Source organism: Amblyomma americanum, chromosome 11, assembly GCF_052857255.1.
Source record: "Amblyomma americanum isolate KBUSLIRL-KWMA chromosome 11, ASM5285725v1, whole genome shotgun sequence".
Lineage (NCBI taxonomy): Eukaryota > Metazoa > Arthropoda > Arachnida > Ixodida > Ixodidae > Amblyomma > Amblyomma americanum.
Window position 1 is genome coordinate 116,960,614 of NC_135507.1, and position 25,562 is coordinate 116,986,175.

General features: G+C 45.3%; 1 protein-coding gene across 1 annotated transcript in view; it reads left to right on the top strand.

The window, feature by feature from the left end:
- The window catches only part of LOC144111039 (alpha-amylase-like), a 644,630-nt gene that overhangs the window by 318,896 nt on the left and 300,172 nt on the right, over positions 1-25,562 (top strand). The window contains exons 10-11 of the mRNA XM_077644138.1: positions 10,992-11,146; positions 21,639-21,828. Coding sequence (XP_077500264.1) covers positions 10,992-11,146; positions 21,639-21,828 — 345 coding nt within the window. The remainder of the gene's footprint in view (positions 1-10,991; positions 11,147-21,638; positions 21,829-25,562) is intronic.

A 25,562-nucleotide genomic window follows, 5' to 3' on the forward strand; every position in this document is an offset into this window, starting at 1 on the left:
CACAAGAATTGGAATTTCGTTAGGGAACATGCAAATGGAGCTAACATGAACACAGAAACATATGCAAACAGATAGGTGAACCAGGGAACCTATAACTTTAGTACAAAAGGTGCAAACGCACACAGAAACCTGGAAGGATTCTGCATAGCCAACAAAGCCCACATATACATTGGCTTACCATCATTGCTACAGAGCAGCCAAGAAACCGCATTCCTCACAGGGAGGTCACAGGCAAATGAATGTGCGCATCAATGACATCTTCCTCGTGAGTCTTCAGGAATGCCTGCAGCTGATGCAGTAGACCAGGAAATGATGAACTGCTGAACAAGCAAGTCGTCTACAGGGCCACTGTAGATACAACAGCAAACACAGATTCGGACACCCAGTGCGAATCTTGCCATCATGTCTCTCACGGCCTGTGAGGCACTTCGCACCGCAGTATAACTTTTGCGACCGGGAAAATGTTCAAGTTTCTAAGATTATAATTTGCTATTCACTGCTTGTTGTTATGCATAAAAGCGTACTGTAATCCCAGTGTATATATCTGAATAAATGTCTTCTTTTTATTTTGCTTCCCAATTTGTTATGGACAGTTTTGACGGGGGACGAAAGTACCATATTAACGAGGCATGCCTCTATAACCATGCAGTATTCGAAAAACACCACCTGGTTTCGCATGATATGCATGGCCTTCCTAAAGAACGTCCCTCATCTCTGCTATGACAACAAAAATACAGAAATGGTAGGGCAGTAAGTTGAGCACACAGAAAAGGTATTATGCAAAACTTTCTGAAGCAAACAGCAGCCAGCCAAATAAGCTTAAGTGTTCATTTTGAGAGTCCTTTCAATGTTCCGGTTATGAGGAAGCCCACTAACTTTGCATGCATCTTCTAATGTGGCTGTATCAAAGGACGAACAGCATGATAAACACTGCCACTATAGTGGGAGTGATGCATAGGGAGGCTCTTTGGATACAAATGATGGCAGGGGGTCACCTTTATCTCGGCCATGGAAGAACAGATGTGGTAACTTGCAGACAGTGGCTACATACAGAGTGCTACAACGTGGAGATTCTGGAGTGCACCCATGGCAATAAACAGTCTCACAGTAAATTATTCCTGCATCATGGTCGGCTGCTGAACTGTCAAGCAAGAGTGATTTCTGCATATTTCCAACCAGTCTGCTGGCACTTAGTGATTGCCAAATGGCCATTACTTCAAACAACATATCTGGTCATGTGCCACTCTGTGTCAAAAAGAGGTGGCACCTTGCCCATTTTCAAAGTTCACTCGCACTTGACTAGTAAATGCGAGAACCAGTCAGAAAGGCAATGCAGCAAGCAATACGGCACTTGATGTAAACAATAGAATTCCAAGTCAGCATGATATGTCCGGCAGTCTGTCCCACACCTCCATTTCAGAAAAGACGCAACTTTCAACAAAATTTAGTTTATTTCTAGCTGTATTTACATGACATTTTTGAGCAATTTAAAAATAATTTTATGACTGCTCTCATCAAATGTCACAGTTTTATGTGCAGAACACTATTCTTCGATATTTAATTTTCTTGAAAGCTGCAAAGCTAAGAAAATATGGCAGAAGGCTAGTTCAACATTCATTGTTCTTGCAGGGTCAAGTTATTCTTGTAATTCTTTTTGTATTGCAAAGCTCAAATTTTTGTTTTGAATTTTTGAGATTCAGTGTTCGTTGACATATTAAAATGAGAAGACAATTTCATACAAGAAATTTAAAATTCATAAATTTGAAGAAAAAAAAAGTTTTTTAGACCTGCGCTGCTGTCCTAGGAGTGCAACGAAACAAGTGGTCCACAAAACATAAAAGTTTTGGGGACAAGTATGCTCCATAAGGCATGTATCTAGGCAGAAAACCTTACGAGAAAATTGCCCGTTTCTTGAATACTTCGTCACTATTCACAGCCGCCGAGGTTCATGAAACAATTTTTTTTACAGTACTTCCCAGTCGAGTTAAAGAATTAAATTTGGGGACAGCAGAGTCATTCCACGCGAAAAAAGATGCACCGAATTCTCTGTATTTTAGATTTTGCTGAGAAAATTCATGGAAGACCAGTCCCAACAGAAGTGTAGAGACCTTCTTTCAAAGAAAAAAATTTTTGCTCCATATATCATGCTCCAAAGTGTAAGACATCACCATCTGGGCATTTTGCAGGAATTATTGTTCAGGAACTGGTCCTTGTTGGCAAAGTTTATCTCTGCATGTAGTCAGGTATCGAGGTGCCCTGTCATGCCTCAAAAAATAAACTGTGGATGATGCCATTTTGGTTTAAAATGGAAGTGCTTAAAAGGAGAAAAATTTGAAGATTTCCCCGTTTTTTAAACTAAACTTGGAGTCTAAATTTAAGCAAACTTTTTTGGAGTTTTGCCTGAAACCTTGATCTAGCACTGTTTGAATTAATTTTGAACCTTGCGTTGTTCTGTAATTTCATAAAAAGTACATAGATTTCTGCGGAAACGGCCACATTGAGGACCAGAAAATGCTATGTGGGCAACTGTGCTAGACAAAAAAATTTGCCAAATGGTCAACCCATTTAGTTTCGCATATTAAAAAAACTAGGAAAATATTTTTGTCGGCGAGAAATAAATTTTTATAAAGGAGTTCCAGCCATGTGGTGCCAGCACCTGTTATGGTCCGCCCGGTAAAACGCAGCTTTTATTTCCGGTCTTGCTAAACTCTAGCAATTGCCATTATCATTGGACATATTGTGAGAAGATGGCGCAACGGAGCCATTTCAGTGTTTTCATTTATTCTTAAAGAATATGTTTGGGTGGAATACTCATGGTATACAGTTTGTGCCATGTTATTCCCTATAGATACGACCTAAACGCAGGATTTAAAAAGCCAGTCTGAAAGTGTTAGTTGTATAAGCATTTATTATTTACACTGCACTTGACTGAGGCATCAGCCTCACCGATTATTCAACTTCCAAAGCTGTGGTGTACATCAAATGCAATGTTTAATAAACCATTTGTATTGAATTAAATCAGACACGTTGTATATGCACAAAGTATGAAGGGAGACTGCATACTACAGCAAAAAAGGGCTATAACATCATGTGGCCTGAATTGGGAACAGCTGGGGATAAGAGTTAATGGAGATTACCTAAATAATCTGTAATTTGCTGATGGCATTGTCTTGCTGGGTCACTCACGAGATGAATTGCAAGGCATGATCAATGATTTAGACAGGCAGAGCAGAACGGTGGGTCTAAATATTAACATGCAGAAAGCCAAAGTAATGTTCAATAGCCCAGCAAGGGAACAGCAGTTCACAATTGGAAGCGAGATGCTGGAAGTGGTAAGGGAATATGTCTACTTAGGGCAGGCAGAGACCTGATCCGGATCATGAGAGGGATATAACTAGAAGGATAAGAAGGGTGGAGCGTATATGGCAGGTTCTCCCAGATCACGAATAGCAGTTTACCAATATCCCTCAACAAAAAAGTGTACAACAGCTGTATCTTGCCGGTACTCGCCAATGGGGCAGAAACGTAGAGGCTAACAAAAAGGGTTCAGTTTAATTCAAGGACAACACAGCGAGCCATGGAAAGAAAAATGTTAGGTGTAACGTTATGAGACCGGAAGCGGGCAGAGTAGATGAGGGAACAAACACGGGTTAATGGCATCCTAGTCGAAATTAAGAGGAAGAAATGGGCTTGGGCAGGGCATGTAATGCGAGGGCAAAACAACCATTGGTCCTTAGGGGTAACGGAGTGGATTCCAAGGGAAGGCAAGAGTAGCAGGGGACGGCAGAAAGTTAAGTGGGCGGATGAGATTAGGAAGTTTACGGGGATACGGTGGCTGCAGCTGGCAAAGGACAGGGTTAATGGGAGGGACATGGGAGAGGCCTTTGCCCTGCAGTGGGCGCAGTCATGATGATGATGATAATGATGAAGATAGATGGCGTGCTCATATACTTTTGTCGGCATTCTTAGCGATATGAAAGCCTCAGTTACCTTCCTTTCAGCTTTACCTCTTGCCTTTGCAAAGAACACCGTGTTTTCAAGGGCAGGGCAGCAGCCATATGTTTCTTGCATTTACTACAGTGCATTGCCAAATGGACCTACTCCCACACGGTAGGCGAATCTCGTCCTGTATTCCAATTTGTGTCCCTGTTGAAAACGTCCCTTTTCAGCGACACCTAACAGGCCAAAATGCCAGAAGCAGATGTGCATCTACTTCCGCTATTTGGGGCAGTCAGGTGTCACCGAATGGAATTTTGAAAAAAGACTGCGCAAAACCAACAACACAGGAGAAAGACAGACGAAATGACTGAAACTCTGCAACTGTGTATTCACTTGGAAAGCGAGTGAATAGATCAGCAAAAAGGCAAGACCAGGCTTCAACAAGCTGGCTATCCTACTCTGCTCAGTTGCCAAAGTGTTACTGAAAAAGGTTAAAAAAGAAAAGTTTAATAACCGAGCAAAAAACGATGTTGCCAAACAGAAAACTAAACCTGTGATAATTCCTTATATTCATAAGATGCCACACGATCTGAAACATGTTGAGGCAAAGTTTAAAGTTCGTGTAGTTTTTCCACCCCCAAGAAGCTGTTCTCCTTGTGTGGCAAAATGGATTCAAACAAAGCGAAAAAAGCAGAATGCCAGAAAAAGCATGTGACGCCGTTTGTGAAATGTGCAGTGGGCCTAGTTTATCAGATCCCGCTGACATGTGGGAAATCTTACATTGACAAAACGGGCTGATGTATTAATGATAGCCTTGCTGACCATAATCACGCATGAAAGAACGGCACGGGTTTTTTCTTACCACATTACTGTAAAGCCTGCAGGGAAAAAGAAGAAAAAATGCCAGGCGAAGCTGAAGGAAACAAAAATCCTAAGCAGGGGCAAAGATACTACAGCCCGTGAACTTATAAAGGCGTTCTACATCAACAAAGGCAGAAGAGATTATGTAAGCACACCCTCGCTTACAATTGACAGAAAAGAAAGTGTCTGTTTAGATATGTGCTGAGACACATTTTTTTTCTATAGCCATTTGTTACCTTATTGTTTCTGCTTGTGCGCATGTGTAGGTCCCTCTCTGCTCTTGCCTTTTTGTCTATATATTCACTTGCTTCAATAGGTGAATAAACAGTTGCACTTGTTTCGTCTGTCTTCCCCCAGCGTTGTCTGCTTTGCGCGTTTGTTTTTAAAACCATGCACCAACTTAGCCCCCCAGAGAGTATTACCGAATGGGATGTTTTTGAATGAGCCGCAAGTTGGAATAAAGGGCCGTGTTGATGGCCCTGAGGCACATTGTGTTTGCTTTGTTAACTCTTTCAGCTCTTAATCTTTTGCTCAACCTTGGGTACACCTTGGCAAGCTTACGAAAGGAGGTCTAAAATTTGTGGCCGTTAGTTGATGGAACGAAAGACAAAGGTTGTACCAAAAGAGTCTATTCATTCAAACATCTCTCAACATATTTGCCATTGATGTCAGTGTGTTTCTTGTTGTGGCAGATTTGTTTTTCCTAATATGCTTTGAAATTATTCCTTTGTAGCTTTTGCAATTCACTGTTCCGAGTGGTAGTGGTCTCATTTCTGGAAATAAACAGTGGTCCTAGTTGAATCTTCATTCACAAAATGCTGTTGGAATTCAACAAATCAATAGGTGGGTCTGAGCTCATAGTGAAAATGGTGCAGTATCCTTGTTCATTTTTGTTCTTTCAAGAATGTCGCCGTTGTCTTTGCACCATCTCCACATTTTTCTCATATTTATAGTCAGTATGTGTATTTGGAAAAGTACCATGAAGCAGTTATGCCTCTAAAACGAGATAGGAACGCCACTCTAAACTTGACAAGACAGAACATTCATGCAGCAAAATGTATTGCCAAAGTCCACAAAAATTTGGAGCTCCTCGCATAAATGGCAGCAAAAACATAGGCTTACTCGTTACCTGCCTGCAGCTTTCTTGACGTGAGAAACATAATGCAGGTAAGGCAAGGAACACACTCGCTACCTCTCTTCATTGCTCTTCAAATTCTCTGTGTGTGTGTGTGTGTGTGTGTGTGTGTGTGTGTGTGTGTGTGTGTGTGTGTGTGTGTGTGCGTGCGCGCGCGCGCGTGTGTGTGTGTGTGTGTGTGTGTGTGTGTGTGTGTGTGTGTGTGTGTGTGTGTGTGTGTGTGTGTGTGTGTGTGTGTGTGTGTGTGTGTGTGTGTGTGTGTGTGTGTGTGTGTGTGTGTGTGTGTGTGTGTGTGTGTGTGTGTGTGCGTGCGTGCGTGCGTGCGTGCGTGCGCGCGCGTGCGTGCGTGCGTGCGTGCGTGCGTGCGTGCGTGTGTGTGTGTGTGTGTGTGTGTGTGTGTGTGTGTGTGTGGTTCTCATTCCTCCTCCTTCCTTTCTTGCTTTTTCACTTTTTTTTTACAGGACTATACCCACACCAAATCTTTGCTTGCGTGTTTTCTTGTTTAAAACGATGAGTTAGACATTAGTATATATGGAATTACCCCATACACATCAGTGGCTAAATAATTTAAACTCGAGTACTCGAGTAAATAAATAAACTCGAGTATGGCTCGTAGTTTCTCCGCATCTGGTTCAATGAAGCCCTCGCCCAGCGTGAACCCTAGAAACTGAACTCGGGTCCGCGCTATTTGGGCTTTCGCAGGATTCAAAGTCATTCCAGCAGCCAGCACCCTTCGAGCATGTCCGCAGTGTGGCCTAAGTGCTCATCGAAGGTTCTTGAATAAATCACGGCATCGTCCAGGTAGCACATGGCGTGGGACCATTTCGCTTCCCCTAGGACGCGGTCCATGAGCCTCTGAAAAGCCGCAGGACCATTGCAGAGACCAAAGGGCATACGAGTGAACACAAAGAGCCCTCTGTGGCACGTGAACGCGGTCTTAGACCGGTCAGCGTCCGCCATCTCGACCAGTAGTTAACCTTTGGAGGCATCTGGCGTGAAAAAGTACCGCGCACTGTCCAGGTTTCCTACGATTGATCTGATCGTCGGGAGCGGATAGGCATCCTTGCGAGTCAGCGCATTCAGACGGCGATAATTCACACACAAACGGTGGCTGCCATCTCTGTTAGGCGCCAGCACAACCGGAGACGCCCAAGCGCTGGACGAGCGACGGATGATGTCCGCCGACAGCATCTCATCCAGCAACTCATCGATCACCTGCTTTTTCGCAAGGCTGACGGGTCTGGGGTTGCCCTTCAAAGGAAGCGCATCTCCGGTGTGGATCTTGTGGCTCACTAAAGTAGTACAGCCAGGCTGATCTGTGAAGAGCTCATCGTAATGACGCAACAGTGCTGTCAAACGAGCCTCTTGTCATCCAACGTTACCGCAAAGGCGCTCAGCGGATGGGCTGCCTGGTCATCCGCGCCGCTCGGTCCCAAAGGGAAGCGTGAACTACGGAACGCTCGACATAAGGGCTTGGACCAGGTTGCTGAGCGTGGCACTCTCCGAGCGCCTTCACTGCGCCGGCAGTTATTGACGGCGGTGGTCAGATGAACGGCTTCAGCTGGGAAAATAGTCTGTCGCGATAGCCGCCATTCGCAATGTCCACCACGATCCCGGTTTTCAAGAGAAAGTCCCTTCCTGAAATCATGGGCACACTGAGCCCTGGGAGGTGGATGGAACGCGTGCGTCTCGCCCGCTCTCCCTATAGCTGACAGTCAGCCTCACGGCGCAGCCGAAAGGGCTACGCCTTTCTCAAGGTTGAATGCCGTACGGCAGTCCCGCAAGCGTGCACCGAGTGCTTTTGCAAGTGGGACAGCACCTGTTGACTGAACAAGGAGGCACTGGCTCCCGTATCCAGTAACGCCGCAAATTCACGACCAGCACTGGTGACTGGAATAAACGGCGCGTGCGCACTAGCAAGGCAGCTTGCTCTGTACGCAGAGGAAATTAGCAAAGATCGGGCCGGTGGGACGACCCCCGCCGCCGTTTTCCTTCCTCACCGGAGGCCTGGCCACGAGGCATTATCTTGCTAAGTGTACCCTGTCTTCACAGCGGAAACAGCGCACACCGCCGCGAGCTTGGTCGCGGGACAATGGCGCCTCTCCCTGGCTGGGTCCACCCGCTGCACGGCCAAAGGGCCGGCTGATTTGGGTTTCCCCCTCCGCTGTGCGTTGAAGCGCTTGGCGTCCCTGAGCACGCGGTTCAGAAAACGGTGCAGCGCAAGATATCCGTCTCCTGTTGAGTAGAGATCGAGAGCTCGTTCGCTCAAATCCCATACTTCGCTTTGCCCGCTAACGGCTGTAAAGGCAGGTTGTGCGGGTGGTCGCCGGTTGGTTAGGGGCGTTGCCCCTCTCCACGCACAGCGTGGCTCGAGGGCCTCAGTTCAGCGACTGCACCCCGGCCTCAGAGGAGGCTTGGACAGGCTGCACGAACGCGGGAGGCAAGGCTCCCAGTTCGCTGAGCGGCGCAGTTTCCACAGGGAGCTGGGCCAGCGCCCCGCCGTTCCCAGAGCAGAATTGACTGCTAGCGGGCCACGGCTGCTGTTGTGCGGGACTGCCGGTTGCGGCAGCATCACGCGCACCGCTTTCGCACTGGGCGGAAAGCTTGTACAGCTGAGGCATGTGATTAACGGGTGCACCGCAGGGTGCTCCCGATACAGCTCCAATGGGAGCCGCGTGATCGACGTTGGGGGTTGTATCGCCGTATGCCCTAATGGGGGCCGCTGGCAACCACGGTGTTTGGCTATTCAAAGGAACAGCAGCAAACGGATCAAAGGACGCTACTTCTCCGTAGGGAGCCGACACGTAGCTGCCGAGTGCCCCGCTGAGGTGGCAGACATGGTGCGCAAGCATGATCGTCAAGGCGACCTGCTCGGCTAGTGTGTCATCACAGGCGTAAGAGCCAGTGATTTAGCACGTTGGGCGCCAGTTGTGGGTTTCTCAGTGGGCGCAGGCTAACAACCACCGCGGGTTCGGGCTTCGCACGAGCCAAGGGTCCCGATCAGCCGTCCCCACATGCACCCTGGGGCACCGCTGCTGAGATCTCTAGCGTGTCGGCCTTTGGGCCGTCTGCGAGAGAGAGTGGACAGTCAACGCAAGGTGCGCCTCGGAGGTCGCTGGACCCCTGGGCAGACTCGAGCCGCGGCGAGTCGAGGGCCCGCGCTGGCGAGCTCGAGTATGGACTGGTCCGAACGGCAAAGGCCAGACCGGACAGACTGTAGCGTGCGCACCGGGCGGGTTTTGAATTCCCACCAAAAGGTACCAATAGCAAAGGCCCTTGAGAAGCTGGCGCGGAGCAGCCGCCGAATCAGTTATTATTCACCCAGCCACCTCTCCGTCGCCTTAGGCAGGAGAAATGGAAAGAGAACAACGCGGGATGCCGGCGACAGCAGCTCTAAAGGCAACGGCGGGAAGCCCGGATTCCCACAATTGTCCGCGTGTTTCCTTAGTTTTTCGGGCCACTCGTCTATGTCGGTGATGTCGCCAATAGACTCGTTTTCTCTGATCTGTCTGAATTTTTCCCATTCTGTAATCTTGGGTTGATTAGTTTGATTAGATGTCTTACTACAGTACGATATAGTGATCGCTTCCTAGGTCATGTTCCGTGTTTTTCCAGTTCCTTATTCCCGTGTTTCTGCTTGGAGTTAGATCGGGGGAGGTGTCTTTGTGTACGCTGTTGCCCTTCCGTGTGGGTGCATTAGGGTCAGTGTGCAGTGTTATTCCTAGTGTTTGTATGTCTTCCCATAGTTGTCGGCCTTTGGTATCTTGTCTTGTGTAGCCCCACTCCTGATGCGCACCGTTAAAAGTCTCCCACTATTACTACTGCTTTTGTCCGGCTGCCTAGGTGGCTTTGCGAAATAAGGTTTGGAATTTGGCCTCTCTTGCCTCGGTGTGCTATATATGTTAAGAATAAATATGCTTCTTTGGCTTTTCCTTCCGGGGATAATTACTATTAGGACCGCCTCAATGTCGCGGGTTACTGTCTCCGGGTTTATGGCGGCCATGTTTCTTTTAACAAATCTTGTGATTTTAGATTTGTCTCGTCGATCGCTGCTAAAGCTTTGGTAGCCCGAAGATTTGGTCGGATTTCGCCTGTTTCTTACAGCTCGATGGCTGTAGGTTTTTCTTCCGATTGATCTATGTATTGTTGCAACAGCACTCGCTTCCTTTGGTACCCTCGACATTTCCATTGCTATATTGTAGAATTTTCTTTTTGTTTGCAGTCCCTGTTCATGATTGTTGAAAATGTTTTCCTCTACTTCTGCGAGTCGGTTAATTAGTTGTGTAAAAGCGGCAGCCATGTTTTGCATGGTTTGTTTTAGTTCCTGCTGTAACATCTGCATCTGTCCCTAGCTCCTATAATTTGCTGAATGAGTGTCTTTATATGTTTTCGATTTCAGTTTCGAAGTGTTTTTGAAACCTCTTTTCTAGCACACAACTGTAAAAGGGGAAAAAAGTATTGTGCGCATAAGAAGTGAGCTCGCACTGCAAAGTGGCACACTCGCAGGCAACAAAGCAGGAGGGAGAAGTGGGGAAATAAAAATTACAATGTGTACGCTTGCTGCGTCAATCACGAATTAAGGGAAAGCCAGCTTAAACGTCGTCAATTTCTATAAATCACTGCCTCTTTCAGCCCCCTCCCGTAGTCCTAAACTCTCCGACTGGTTTCGCGCAGCCCCAGCTGTCCGTTCAATTAGCATTAAGACAAACACCCGGTGAAATGCTACAACCCGCGCACTCCCTGCTAGCCACAAACCTGCCGCATCGCCATATATCGGTGGATGAGTTGCCGCGCGTGACCAGGGGTGAAGCATGCCTACGCTGCTCCCTTTCCCCCAAAGCTCATGCCACATCCCTCTGCTGAGAGCTGGGGAAATATTATACACAACGAAAACAAACTACAAGCGAACATCGCAGCCTCACTGCATAAACGGGAGAGACTTCTGCATCCGGAGTTCCTACATCCCTAACCAGCTCCCCACGGCCCTTGCTGTCGATGCGCTTCCCTTGACTGCAGTTGTGAAAGACAGGTCATTTGTTCCTCTGTTTCTTCGTAGACGTCACCGGTGACCGAACATGGCGTCATCTTGGAACCGGCGAACCGTCCTTGGGTGGAACGCTACCACCCTGTCAGTTACACCATCAATAGTCGCAGCGGGAACGAGACACAACTGCGTGATATGGTGCATCGGTGCAACAAGGCGGGAGTCAGGCAAGTGTCCTACTACTTGAGGTTTGGCGTAGCCTTATTTGCGTCTTTATTATTCGTGCAGCTTTGTCCAAGCTTTTCTTTTACTGCCACCGGTACCCCTCCCTGAAAACACGCCAAGCCGTGCTCGAATAGGTCCGCCTTACGTAGAACTGAAACGTTAGAATAATGTTGCTTTTTTGTTTCGGTGATAATTTAGTACACAGCTCTAAAAGAGTCAGTGATGAGGGCTACATGCAGTTATCTATAAAAAGTGATCTTCTGGCTCTTCGTGGCTACGTTGATATTTCTTCGGCAGCAAAAGACGCGCTTGTCGCTGAGAAAATTTGGCTTAAAAATCTTCCCGCCAGCTCATTCAAACTCACAACGCACTTTTCGAAAAGGGGCGGCTTGCGACCGTTTTGGCGTGAATGGCCGAGTTGCGTAGCCTCTGGGATCCGCGCGAGTAATCGGTGTCGACACAACGTTTTACTTGCGAAATCGGCTGCTGATGGGGACACCTGTATTTCTTTTATTATTTAATGTAGCGCATAAAAGCTCCATTTTTGGTGTGTGCGGTTTCTTCACGATCACGATGCGGTACAATATCACATCGTCAGCTCAACTACGTCTTCTGAAGGACTTACGCTGTTTTCTGACTTGGAAAGAAAAGCCGTCCAGAACCTACGCCAGGACGCCGAAATGGCCATTCTCCCAGCTGAAAAAGGCACGTCACTGTGCTATTTTAAATATACAAGAGAACTTGTGCCGACTGCAAGGATGCTTACATTGGCACAATGCGCAAGGTCTCAAGACGCATGTCAGAGCAGAAGCGTCACGCGGCGAGTGAGGGACGATCGCCATTACTAAACATCGAATGGGACAACGCCACCGTCATAGCCACTGTCGTGCAATATTGAAGAAAGGACTTCGTCAGTATCGTATCAATTGCACGCTTGAAGAAATAAAAATCTTTCCTGTACAATATTTGCCCCGATGCATGCGCCGGTTTAAAAATTTATTCCCAGAATGTATTTAAATCGTGTTCACCTTTGATTTTAGACCTTCTGAGACAGTGGCATTAACTTTTACTTCGTTAAGTGATGTTGACGTTTTGGTCTTCAATTTGATTTTTTGACGGGGCACCCATCTCTGTTTAGGCCTCGGTTTTTACCTTTTTCATTCCTTTTCAAACCGTTAGCTTCATGTTCGCCATTCTTTTTGAACTTTTGTTTATATTTTAGAAAGAGCATAAGCGACCACTTGAGAACGCTACCGTATATGATCTGCCGCTGCACTGCAATAAGTGTAATCATATGCCTTACTTAGAGGAAACTTCTGTTCAGGATAAAAATCAAGGCAGTGAAGCCCTGGAGTTGAAAGAGCCTCCTGGCAGATATTGTTTAACTGCCACTCATGATCTGAGAGATCCAGCCACATCTGCTGCAGCAAATTCTTATTCTTCTAGTTATTTCCCTGTCGTGATCCGCATTTGCGGTCGCTACCTGCTCTAAGTAAACGTGTTCCCTAACCACCGACAAATTGTCGCTAGCAATTGTAAACTACTGACCGCTTGCGATACTTTTGAACATCAGTTTGGTTCTCCTCATTTTACTTAGACACATCGTTCTCTTCTGCCTATCGACTCATTGAGCATGCTCTGCAGTACACATCCTGAATGGGTTAGCAAAGAAATGTCATTAAAGAAATGCTGATTACTAAGGTACTCTCCATGAACTCTTATCATGAAATGTTCCAAAGCAGGCGCCTGAATACCTCCTGCAAACCGGCGCTGAATAGCATCAGTGAGATCGTGTCGCCCTGCCTAACAGCTTCCTTATTGGAATTTTTGTTTATGAACCTATGAAGGACTGTGGTAGCTTTGCAGACGTTATAGATATCTTTTAGTACATACCATAAAGATCCCTTCCTCACCCTGATTCTGCAAATACCTGCATGACTGATTTCTACTGAGTCAACTGCTTCCTCGTAATCTATGACCGTTTTATGTGGGGGTTGGTTATATTCCATTCATTTTGCTGTCTTCCTCACCCTGATTCTGCAAATACCTGCATGACTGATTTCTACTGAGTCAACTGCTTCCTCGTAATCTATGACCGTTTTATGTGGGGGTTGGTTATATTCCATTCATTTTGCTGTCACCTGATTGATGGTGTCAATGTGTTCCTTTTCAAGTATCTTTTGCGAATGCCTGTCGGATCATTGGGTTGATTGAAGTCTTAGATTGTCCTGACTATTTTAGCGATTACCTCAGCATATGCCGCATGCGCAACGGACAGCAAGCTGATGGGTCTCTAAAATTTCATGTCTTTGACGCCGTCTTTATTAAGAATTAAGATAAAATTAGCGATCTTTCTAGCTTCTGGTGTGCTGGAGGTCATACAGCAGTGCATATACAGGCTGGCTAGTTTTTCTAGCGGAACCTGCCCACAATTCTTCAACAGATATGCTGTTACCAGATCTTCAGCAGATGCATTTCTCCTTTGCATTGCACCTAACGCTTTCCTTACCTCCCCTTTCCTTACGGGCGGGATATCCCATTACTGGGAGCTACTGGATCTCTCATTAACGTCCTGATCACATAGGCTACTCAACAGATTTGTGTAGAACACATCAGCCATTTTAACTGTCTTATCCATACTGCTGATCACGTTACCTTCTTTGTCTCCTTACGCATACATCCGATTTTTGCCTGTGCTTAGTTTCTTCTTCACTGCTTTCAGGCTACCTCCATCCTTTAAAGCATGCTAAATTCTCTCCATAGTGAACTTCCTTATGTCGGTCACCTTCCGCTTATTGAGTAGCTTTGATAGATGCGCCATTTCTATTTTGTCCGTGGAGCTGTCATGCTTTTCCGGTTCTTAATCAGATCTTTCCAGTCCTGAGCTTGTCGGTATCCCGTGTAAGCACTCTACCACCTACTTATAAATTCAAAGAAAGATAAATATTCCAAGAGTACAAGACTGGACAGCCGCAGCCATAGCTCAGTTCGTAGAGAACGATACGCAACATACCCAGGTCGTGGGTACAGATCCCACTTACCGTATGTGGCGGTGTTTTTCTTATATTTTCTTATCACTTAATTTTTGTTGCGAAAGCAACACTACGACTGCCAGGCAGCCAGCTCGGCTCGGCGCGTGGTCGCACTTCAGCCGTATCCCTTATACCGTGGCCGACGAACGACCTTGAGCTGCCGTTGCCTAGCAACACCGCAGCCGCGCCCCAACAGATGATAGATGGCGCCGCCATTGATGCCTCTGCCGTCATATATATATATATATATATATATATATATATATATATATATATATTTATGAAGGGAGCTAACAGTCACCGAAACCAAGGTGCATAGGGGAACGTTAATTTTTTTTTTTTTTTTATGTGTTATGCTTATCAGTGGGATAATAATACTTGGATTAATAAATAGCTTAAAGAAAATTACTTACAAAGCAGCAGAAAAAACAACCATGCCGCCGGTGGGATCCGAACCCACGACCTCCGAATATCGCGTCCGGTGCTCTTACCAACTGAGCTACGGCGACGGCTGTCCAATCTGCTGCTCTCGTGGGTATTTAAGTTTACTGGGTGTAACCGAGCCTTGAGAGTGTTCACCAGCGCCACCCTCGACCATAGCGGCGGACGTAGCACGTCCTGTAATACCGCGAGCGTGACGTAGAACGTCATCTAACGGCGAGGGCGGAAACTGTGCGAGAGCCCTCTTATGCTACCTATGGCCTCAACACTGCCAGAACCGAGACCCTCGTTAAGCTATTAGCAGACAAGTTAAATGAAATGAGGGGCCCGTTTGACAAATTTATGAAGGGAGCTAACAGTCACCGAAACCAAGGTGCATAGGGGAACGTTAATTTTTTTTTTTTTTTTTTATGTGTTATGCTTATCAGTGGGATAATAATACTTGGATTAATAAATAGCTTAAAGAAAATTACTTACAAAGCAGCAGAAAAAACAACCATGCCGCCGGTGGGATCCGAACCCACGACCTCCGAATATCGCGTCCGGTGCTCTTACCAACTGAGCTACGGCGACGGCTGTCCAATCTGCTGCTCTCGTGGGTATTTAAGTTTACTGGGTGTAACCGAGCCTTGAGAGTGTTCACCAGCGCCACCCTCGACCATAGCGGCGGACGTAGCACGTCCTGTAATACCGCGAGCGTGACGTAGAACGTCATCTAACGGCGAGGGCGGAAACTGTGCGAGAGCCCTCTTATGCTACCTATGGCCTCAACACTGCCAGAACCGAGACCCTCGTTAAGCTATTAGCAGACAAGTTAAATGAAATGAGGGGCCCGTTTGACAAATTTATGAAGGGAGCTAACAGTCACCGAAACCAAGGTGCATAGGGGAACGTTAATTTTTTTTTTTTTATGTGTTATGCTTATCAGTGGGATAATAATACTTGGATTAATAAATAGCTTAAAGAAAATTACTTACAAAGCAGCAGAAAAAACAACCATGCCGCCGGTGGGATCCGAACCCACGATCTCCGAATATCGCGTCCGGTGCTCTTACCAACTGAGCTACGGCGACGGCTGTCCAATCTGCTGCTCTCGTGGGTATTTAAGTTTACTGGGTGTAACCGAGCCTTGAGAGTGTTCACCAGCGCCACCCTCGACCATAGCGGCGGACGTAGCACGTCCTGTAATACCGCGAGCGTGACGTAGAACGTCATCTAACGGCGAGGGCGGAAACTGTGCGAGAGCCCTCTTATGCTACCTATGGCCTCAACACTGCCAGAACCGAGACCCTCGTTAAGCTATTAGCAGACAAGTTAAATGAAATGAGGGGCCCGTTTGACAAATTTATGAAGGGAGCTAACAGTCACCGAAACCAAGGTGCATAGGGGAACGTTAATTTTTTTTTTTTTATGTGTTATGCTTATCAGTGGGATAATAATACTTGGATTAATAAATAGCTTAAAGAAAATTACTTACAAAGCAGCAGAAAAAACAACCATGCCGCCGGTGGGATCCGAACCCACGACCTCCGAATATCGCGTCCGGTGCTCTTACCAACTGAGCTACGGCGACGGCTGTCCAATCTGCTGCTCTCGTGGGTATTTAAGTTTACTGGGTGTAACCGAGCCTTGAGAGTGTTCACCAGCGCCACCCTCGACCATAGCGGCGGACGTAGCACGTCCTGTAATACCGCGAGCGTGACGTAGAACGTCATCTAACGGCGAGGGCGGAAACTGTGCGAGAGCCCTCTTATGCTACCTATGGCCTCAACACTGCCAGAACCGAGACCCTCGTTAAGCTATTAGCAGACAAGTTAAATGAAATGAGGGGCCCGTTTGACAAATTTATGAAGGGAGCTAACAGTCACCGAAACCAAGGTGCATAGGGGAACGTTAATTTTTTTTTTTTTTTTTATGTGTTATGCTTATCAGTGGGATAATAATACTTGGATTAATAAATAGCTTAAAGAAAATTACTTACAAAGCAGCAGAAAAAACAACCATGCCGCCGGTGGGATCCGAACCCACGACCTCCGAATATCGCGTCCGGTGCTCTTACCAACTGAGCTACGGCGACGGCTGTCCAATCTGCTGCTCTCGTGGGTATTTAAGTTTACTGGGTGTAACCGAGCCTTGAGAGTGTTCACCAGCGCCCCTCATTTAACGGGCCCCTCATTTCATTTAACTTGTCTGCTAATATATATATATATATATATATATATATATATATATATATATATATATATATATATATATATATATATATATATATATATATATATATATATATATATATATATATATATATATATATATATAATATATATATATATATATATATATATATATATATTATATATATATATATATATATATATATATATATATATTCTGCCGTCATATATATATATATATATGACGGCAGAGGCGTCAACGGCGGCGCCATCTATCATCTGTTGGGGCGCGGCTGCGGTATATATATATATATATATATATATATATATATATACATTTGTTTATTTATTCACGTTGCCTCACAGGCTCCAAGCATGGAGTATTGTGTGATGAGGGGGGGATTACATAAATAGGGGTAATAACAGGAGCATGAATGACACGATTATATAATGCTGATTGACTGTTAGTACTCATTAAACAGTAAGAACATCATTATATATCATAGAACATCATATATATATATATATATATATATATATATATATATATATATATATATATATATATATATATATATATATATATATATATATATATATATATATATATATATATACATATATATATATATGCGCGCTGCGCCTCAGTGTATTAGACAGTTTTAGCGGTGCGTACGCAAAGGGCTACGGCGCTGCGTGCGTTATGCTTTCCGCTCTGAAGTATAGTTTTAGCTGACCGTGCGGTAGCGTCCCTTAGGCGCACGTAGCGCCATCTATTGACAAGACTTCAAAGCACATCAACGCTCGGTTGAAGAAAATTTCATCCGTGATTGCTGATAACTAGTGCGAGTGCATTGGAAGCCTTTTTTTGTTCCAAGAAGAAAAATTATGCAAACCGAAGAAAATGTAAGAACTGGCTAAAAGCTAGAAAACTGCTTCGCCGGGTGTCGTTGCTACGAGGAAAACACACTGCATTCAGTTAGGCCTAGGAGCTTGAAAATCGCCAAATTATATGAAAAACAGGGGCTAGTTATCACTTATACCGCTAGGTGTTGGCAAGAGTATGCGAAATAAAAGCGAACCGCTACCATTTGAGCGAGCTATTGCGTCGGAGAATCCAGCAGCGACATGTATTTATTCCGAAGCGGGCGAGCAGGGTGCTGCCATCTTGTCAACGTTTGCGTACGCAAGCCACGCAAGCGCCGCAACGCAAAGTCCGCTGGCTAGCGTACGCACGCAAGGCTTGCGCTTGCGTTCTGCGCATGCGCACTACCGTCCCCGCAAACTCCTTGCGTACGCTAAGCCGTTGCGTACGCACAGCTAAAACTGTCTATTGTCGTTATCAAAAGCGCGAAAGAGACGCAACAACGACAGAACGAAGCGAGGAAGAGACAACGCGCTCAAGAGACGCCAGAAGAACGCGCCGTACGATGTGATAAGCGTCGTAACGAAGATGCGGCTTGAAGAAGTCGTGCCACGTCCCGGAGTGACTATTCAACTGCAGAAGAGACCGGTTTGAGTTCTCGAGAGCGTCGGAATGAGACGCTATGTAGACGACGTGCCGAGGAAACGAAGCTTTCGCAATTCAACTAAGGTTAACCAGAGCTAAACCACCGCCAAGTTTTTAACCATAAATTGATTACACTACTACTTCTCCAGTGGTCAACAATGCAAATTTTAAAAGTTCTCCTAAGCTTTCCTTGGTCTCGATTACTGTTGGCTTCCTTAATATCCACTTCGAGCGCTCTATACACGTGTCGCAGTTTTTCGCTGGTCTCAGTATGCATCTATTCTTCGGCATATCATTTTTTTGTATAAATTCATTATAGTCATGCTTCCTGTCTCCTCTTCTTGCGTGCTGTAGTGTCATATCATCTTCTTGACGACTATATACCTTGCAACCCGATGGTTGAGCGGAGAAAACTACTTATCCTAAATTAATTTCTGGTCGTAATCAAAAAGTTTGTTCACGGCTTTCTCTCGGGCATCCTTTACTGTAACTCCATGGTTCCTTGACGTGCAGAAGTGCAATGAGATGCCGTACACGGAGAGCAAAGGGGGAGAGCAGGTGACCGCACAAGGGGTCGGTTCTATTTTTGAATGCCCAGTGAAGAAGTTTACTGAGTGATGTTTGATGTATATATTATTGATTTTTGACTTGAGGCCCCTAAAGGGACTGCGAAACACCGCTTGTACGGATGCCAGTTACGCTTCAGGTAGATCTTTTGTCACACAGATGTTGACTCAAAAAGAATTACGAGAATCAATGCATAGGAATAGGAGTTATTCAATGAAGAAATTTCAAAATACAAGCAAACAAAATGCTGCCCTCAACTCGATTTTCGCGCAGCTTCCCATTCCCATTTCACTCTCCCAATGACGACACTGATGGCGACCAATCAAAACAGCCTATCTTAGCACGTGGTGGAAGTTTGCACTCCATGGTTGCCTGTTCTCTGTAACTCGTTCATGCCAAAGCTGGCAGCGCCGTTTGCATGATTACAACAACCATGTGAACGCCCAGCTGACCCAGCGATGCTTCATCGTCACGTCTACGGCGCAGAAGTGAACACTGATCAGTGACGTTCCCTTACTTATGGATCCGAACTCGAGCGCGAGATACTGCGACAGTGTGTCAGCCTGCGCAAAGATCAGACTCATTTAGCAGAGCGCGTACCGCTACTGCTTACCGCCAACCATCACCCGTCGCTCCTAGCGAGCAAAGAGCGCGCGCTGTTGACGGGAACGTGGCGCCGGGTTATTCTCCACAAACTGACGATGCGCACTGCCTGCTAAATGTGAAACGAACGAATCCTTCCCTGAGACCGAAACGAACGCTTATCGAGTGCAATGGCTCGATCGGATTGATTCCGCAAAGCCGCTCTCAGATACATAGAGAGTAGCCATAAGTGTTTAGTGCTTGGTCGTAGAATGTTTACAGAGAGGCGCAAAGTCCTTCGATTCAAAAAGTAGCCCCTGCCTCTGCCTCTGGTGGCGTGTTTTTGTTTTACTTGAATTACAGCGCTTTTATCTAGGGCAAACAAGCTGGTTTTGTTAATGTAATATAAAGCACAAAAACTTGACAAAACGTATCTCTAGTTATTAACCCAATCTGCAGTATATTTACTTTTGGTCCAATCATCAAGCTCGCACCAAGTGATGTCATATCCGCTGCTAAAAAACCGCCACTGTATGGTGGCACCGTCAGCGCCACAAATTGGTTGTTGCGAGCTAATTAACATATTAAAAACCACTGTATGCGCGGTACGACCGATGCTAATAGCATTACTATAACTCGTTCTGTGCAACCAACAGGCAAAACAATGCACTGAAAATGTCTTTCGGAACCCCTTTAAATTGCTTGGTTTGTTCATTTACTCATGACGTTTCAGTTATGTTCCTTCGATGATGCGAACAATTGATGAATCTCTTTGCGCGTCATGACTTGTTTAATGTTGCTTACTCTAAGCCTCGTTCTGCGATCGGAAGAGCAACATCCAAGCACCTCCAACCGCAAAGCTCTTTTGCAGTTCTCATATGCAGGCTTCACTTTACTGCTTTACTGCTGATCTCCAAGGCGCTGAAGCAGCCAGCGTGACCAAATACGATGCCCATCTCGAAGAACGGATGCCGGCCTAAACGACTTAATGTTGGCGCACAAATTTTGTTTTTAAAAATTCTTGAAAATACAATTTTGGACGCCTTATTCAATTCAGTGATGTTTATTAAATGAGGTTTGCAAAAAGGCCTAATCAGTGAGAGTGGGTTTAGGGATAGGGAGATCGCAATTAGAGATCAATTGCTGCCTCACGTGCACACTCCCAGAGAGAGAGAGAAAGAGAGCAGCGTGGCTCAAACCGAAGGGCAGCTGCTCGGTGCAGTCCAAGCACCGAATGTGGTGATAGGTCCGTTTAAGTATTTCTCTTTTATTGGGGCAGCCAGGGCAGTCCCACAACATGTTTTGCACTGTTGAACTGGCGTCCATGGTGCAATTTGTGCTAGTCAGTCTGGCCGCATGTTCTCGCCCTAAACTTTTTTGTCTTCAGCGTTCCTCAGCCGGTATACCGCCTCGGGCGCTGGAAGCTCGTGGTGCCGGGTTTGCTCTTTGACAGCCGTTTCGCAATCACATCTGTAGGGAGTGCAATCCTGTGCGGGCCTTAAGGATGAGGACTTGGGCACCGCGGGGAAGCCCAAGAGCCAAATGGTTAGGATTGACAGGAGTGCGCCACGAGGGGACGCCGTATTCCTTGTCTGGCCACGCTGACACTTGCGGTCGGGCCGGTGCCCTTCTGAGCGGGCCGGACCGAGTATGCGAGGACCGAGCGGGCATCACTTACGATCTCGCGCGCCAACGCGAACGCGGCCTCGATGCCGACGCCACCCGCATGCCTCGGTATCCAGTCCACTCTCCCCTTCAAGCCATGGTCTCGAGAGAGTACATTCTTGTTTTGCTACTTTGCCCAAAATTTTGCCGATTCTACAAGTGTTCCCAAGGCGTTTGAGGGCTTCTCGGCTGTTACTGTATATGATCGCTCGTCCTCCGGGTCTTCGCATTCCACTGAGTGTCTCCGTCCTTATTTTGTGAACTGCGAGGAAGAGTGCTAAAAGCTCATTTTGAGTGCCGCCCTGTATGAGCAGGGCATGAGGATATGAGCAATGCCTCTCGTATACTGGCACACTGCAATGGGTGCCACTGATAACGCCGCTGCGTTCCCAGCCGCCTCTCGTCCACGTTTTAACGTCTTTTATAATCAGTGCATGGTTGCCAATTCAGAATGCGGTTTTTAATATGAAAAGTGCATGTATTTCGCCCGTAACTTCCGCGTAACGAAGTGCCATTCGTGCAGGGTGTACGTGGAGGTCGTGCTCAATCACATGGCTGGACCGCTGGCCATAGACCGCGGCACGGCGACCACCTTATTCGACCACGCGAGCAAGAGCTACCCGGGGGTTCCGTACGAGGCTTCCCATTTCCACACCAAGCAGCAATGCGGAACTGCGTCCGGTCAGATCGAGGACTACACGAGTGTGCAACAGGTATACTGAGATCTATTATGCCGTTACTTCCTTTCTTCTTTGCACACCAGTGGACGCAAGTGGTCCTTTTGAGAGATTACATTTGAACTAGCAGTGCAACTGTCCCTGCCTTGTACTGATATATCGTGATCTGACCGTTCGACTTCTCCCACAATAACAGCCGGGGACTAATAACGCGAGTGTTCCTGAATGCATTCAACAGGCTTTCATGCTTTGCTATCATGTTTTTGGGGACCTAGTTGACATATGCTTCCTGGCAGCGATAGCTCAGAGAGCACGCATTTTGCACACGTGCAGCGCATGCAAGGTAGGCCCCTGCAGCGGTTTTCCGAAATGGCAGCGGCGCATTGCAAGACGTCAGGTGCGCTACATGGCGTAAACTTGAGTATTTTTGAGAAAGGGCTGTAGCAGCGCCATCTCTGGACGGCGGGAGTGCGCGAGGAAGATGACGCGACCCCAGCCGCATGACAGAAATTCTCGGGCTCCGGGTCAGTTCGAGGAGATCTGATTAAGAATAAGTCTGTTCTAGAATCCAGCAGGCGGCTGGTCTATCACTCATGCACGTCTTTCATCTGTGCTGACTTCCTCACTCATCAAAGTCTTCTTGTCGACGCCAGGTCTCGCCGTCTTCTGGATTCGATCACTTGACTCCCGGTTCAGGTTCTTGCAAACGCAGGCAATTAATGATTGAATTGAACTGAATTGAATTTATTTCTCCAGAACAACTGGAAGGATTTCCAGGCAAAAAGCTGATTTTGCAACTTGACTGGGCCCGGAAAACCTTTACATAGCAGTGGCTTTGACATACCAGCTGATTGAAATGAACATAAGAAAGGTACAACAAAGGAGAAAAAATATACACACTATCAAATACAAACAATGAATACACTTTTACATGCAATTGTATGGTTAAAACTGCAACTTCTAGGCTCATCTAGTGCAAAAATAATACGTAATTAAGAAATGCACATGAAATAGAATCTCAAAGACGCACATAATGTTCACTTATAAACATTTTGAACCTACATACACACATGAAAAGCAGAATACACACATCAAATTGTATGAAATAATCAAAATATTACAGAAATGCACAAAATTGTCCCTGTACATCACAGGCCACCTAGAGAATCAGAAGTAACATATCTAAATCTAAAAGAAATAGTTCACAACTCTACGAAATACCGTCGCAATTCTTTGAACCTGAAATTTGTGGTATGTTTATATTTGTTAAGTACATGCGGAGGATTGTGTTGCAATGTTTGGAGTTTATAATTAGTTCTAAAATGAGGAACAAACCAAGCGTCCGTGCTGCGGGTATGAGCAGAAGTTTGTTTAATTTTTAGGGACGCTGTTTCACTTATAAAGGCCTTGTAAGAACTGTTAGAGAAAGAAAACAAACGTAGCATCCGGAAATCATACATATGGTCAATGCGGGCAATGTGATACAATGGAAACAAAACGTTTGTTGGGGATAAGCAGTGTACGTTTGCGACGTGACGAAGGGTTTTCTTTTGGAGGCGCAGAATCTTCGCGATATTCGTTTTCGTAGTGGTTGCCCATATTAAGCTACAGTAATTAATATGAGATTCGAAGAGTGAATAATAAATTTGTCGCTTAACGTTTGTGGGCAGCAGCGTTCGGCATCGTGACAGTGCTCCTGCTGTCGCAGCGAGCTTTTTACAGATGTTTTTCACCTGCGTATCCCAGCTGAGGTTAGACGAGAAAACAACTCCCAGAATTTTGTGCTCATGCACAATTTCAATTTCTTTATCAGCATATCTAATTGCGTGTTGAATTTGAAGTGGTTTATTTTTTGCCCGGAAGATAATTGCTTTTGTTTTTGCTGCATTAATATTTATCTTGTTGCGCTGCGACCAGAGCAAGAGCTTGTGAAGCATATCATTGCATTTTTGTACTAATTTGTGTGCACTTGGACCAGAAAGTAAGACTGTGCTGTCATCTGCATATATTATGAACTTCTCTGTTTGGTCTAGTGTAACAATATCATTTATATATAAATTAAATAATAAAGGCCCCAAAACACTTCCTTGTGGCACATGTGTAACTGTTAAGAAATTTGACTGTTCCCTATCGATGCATACGCACTGAGTTCTGCCACTCAAATATGACCGAAACAGTTCTAGCGGTATGCCCCGAATTCCGTAGAGTGAAAGTTTATGCAGCAGTATATCGTGATTAAGACAATCAAAGGCCTTCGTGAAGTCAATAAATAAACCTATGGTAAAATTGTTATTATATATATTTTGTAGTATATTTTCTTTCAGAGTCAATAAGGCTGTCTCTGTTGATCTATTTTCCCGAAATCCATGTTGGGTATTGCTTAGCACATTATGCTTCTCTAGAAAAAGAATTAACCGATCATAAATTAGTATCTCCAGCCCCTTTGAAAATATTGGGAGAACAGATATTGGTCTCTAATTTAAAACCAATTTTTTATCGCCCCCCCTTATGAACGGCAGTTAATCTAGCTTTCTTCATGGCAACTGGAAATACACCCGTTTCAAGGACCAAGTTGTAGATATGAGTTATAACAGGTAGAATATCCTCCAAAACATATTTAACAGGCTTTACTTGCATATTATCTACATCTAATGCTGTACTGTTATTCAAATGAATAAATTTTTTGTAGATTTCTGATTCATTGTTTGGCTGCAAAAACTTGCTTTCGGGAACTCTTTGAATAGCCATATCCAAACTTAATGGGTTATTGTCCCTTAGTATAGATTTAATAACATGTTCATTAAAATATTCCGCGAGTGCCTTTCCAGTCAATTCCTAGTTGTTAGAAGTAATTCTGTTTGGCTCTGTGTTTTTCTTTCCGCGACCTAAGACCTTATTTACTACTTTCCAAACAATATTTGGGCTCTTTCGCGCGATATCAGAGAATAATTCTTGAAGTACACTTTCTTGGCCCGCCTTAATTCAGCATTCAGCCGGTTTCTGGCTGCTTTAAAACCATCTAGATCGGCAGGCGAGCGCGTGCGCAGAAAGACATGATAAAGAGTATTCTTCTTTGTGATCATGCCTAGATGAGCCCTTGTGACCCACGGTTTCCTTATCTTTCTTGGTTTCTTAAAGCTCCTAAATGGGAAGCGTCTTATGTATATCTGCACGAAGATTTGAATGAATGCGGTATAGGCATCACTTGCATCTTTAATGCGAAATATGAACGACCAATCGTAAATGGCGACATCATGTTTAAATGACTGCAATGCGAGGTCTGTTATGTACTGCAATGTAATCGGGCAAGAAGCATCAGTTTTAGCTCTTGCTTCTGATTTGTAGATCATAAAGACTGGACAGTGGTCACTAATATCTGATGTAATAGTACCAGCATCGGAAATGACCGTCTCTATGTTTGTTATCAGTAAACCAAGTATAGACGTACTAGATGACGTGACGCGAGTTGATGTTTCAATTACATTTGTGAAACCAGAGCTGTTAAGCGTTGTGATAAGATCATTTGCCGCAGTATTATGTTGAGAAATGTTAATATTAAAATCACCCCCGCAAATTAATCTGAGGTTATTAACACGCATGTAGTCAAGAATTATGTCAAAGAAGGTAAGAAAATTTGAAACCTTGCCATCCGGGGGCCGGTACACAACTGTAACCGCTTCCTGCTTATATTTCAAAGTTAATATTTAAAAATCATCTCATGATTTTGAAATCTCTGGAACTATCTCGTAGTCATGGGCAGAATCGACATA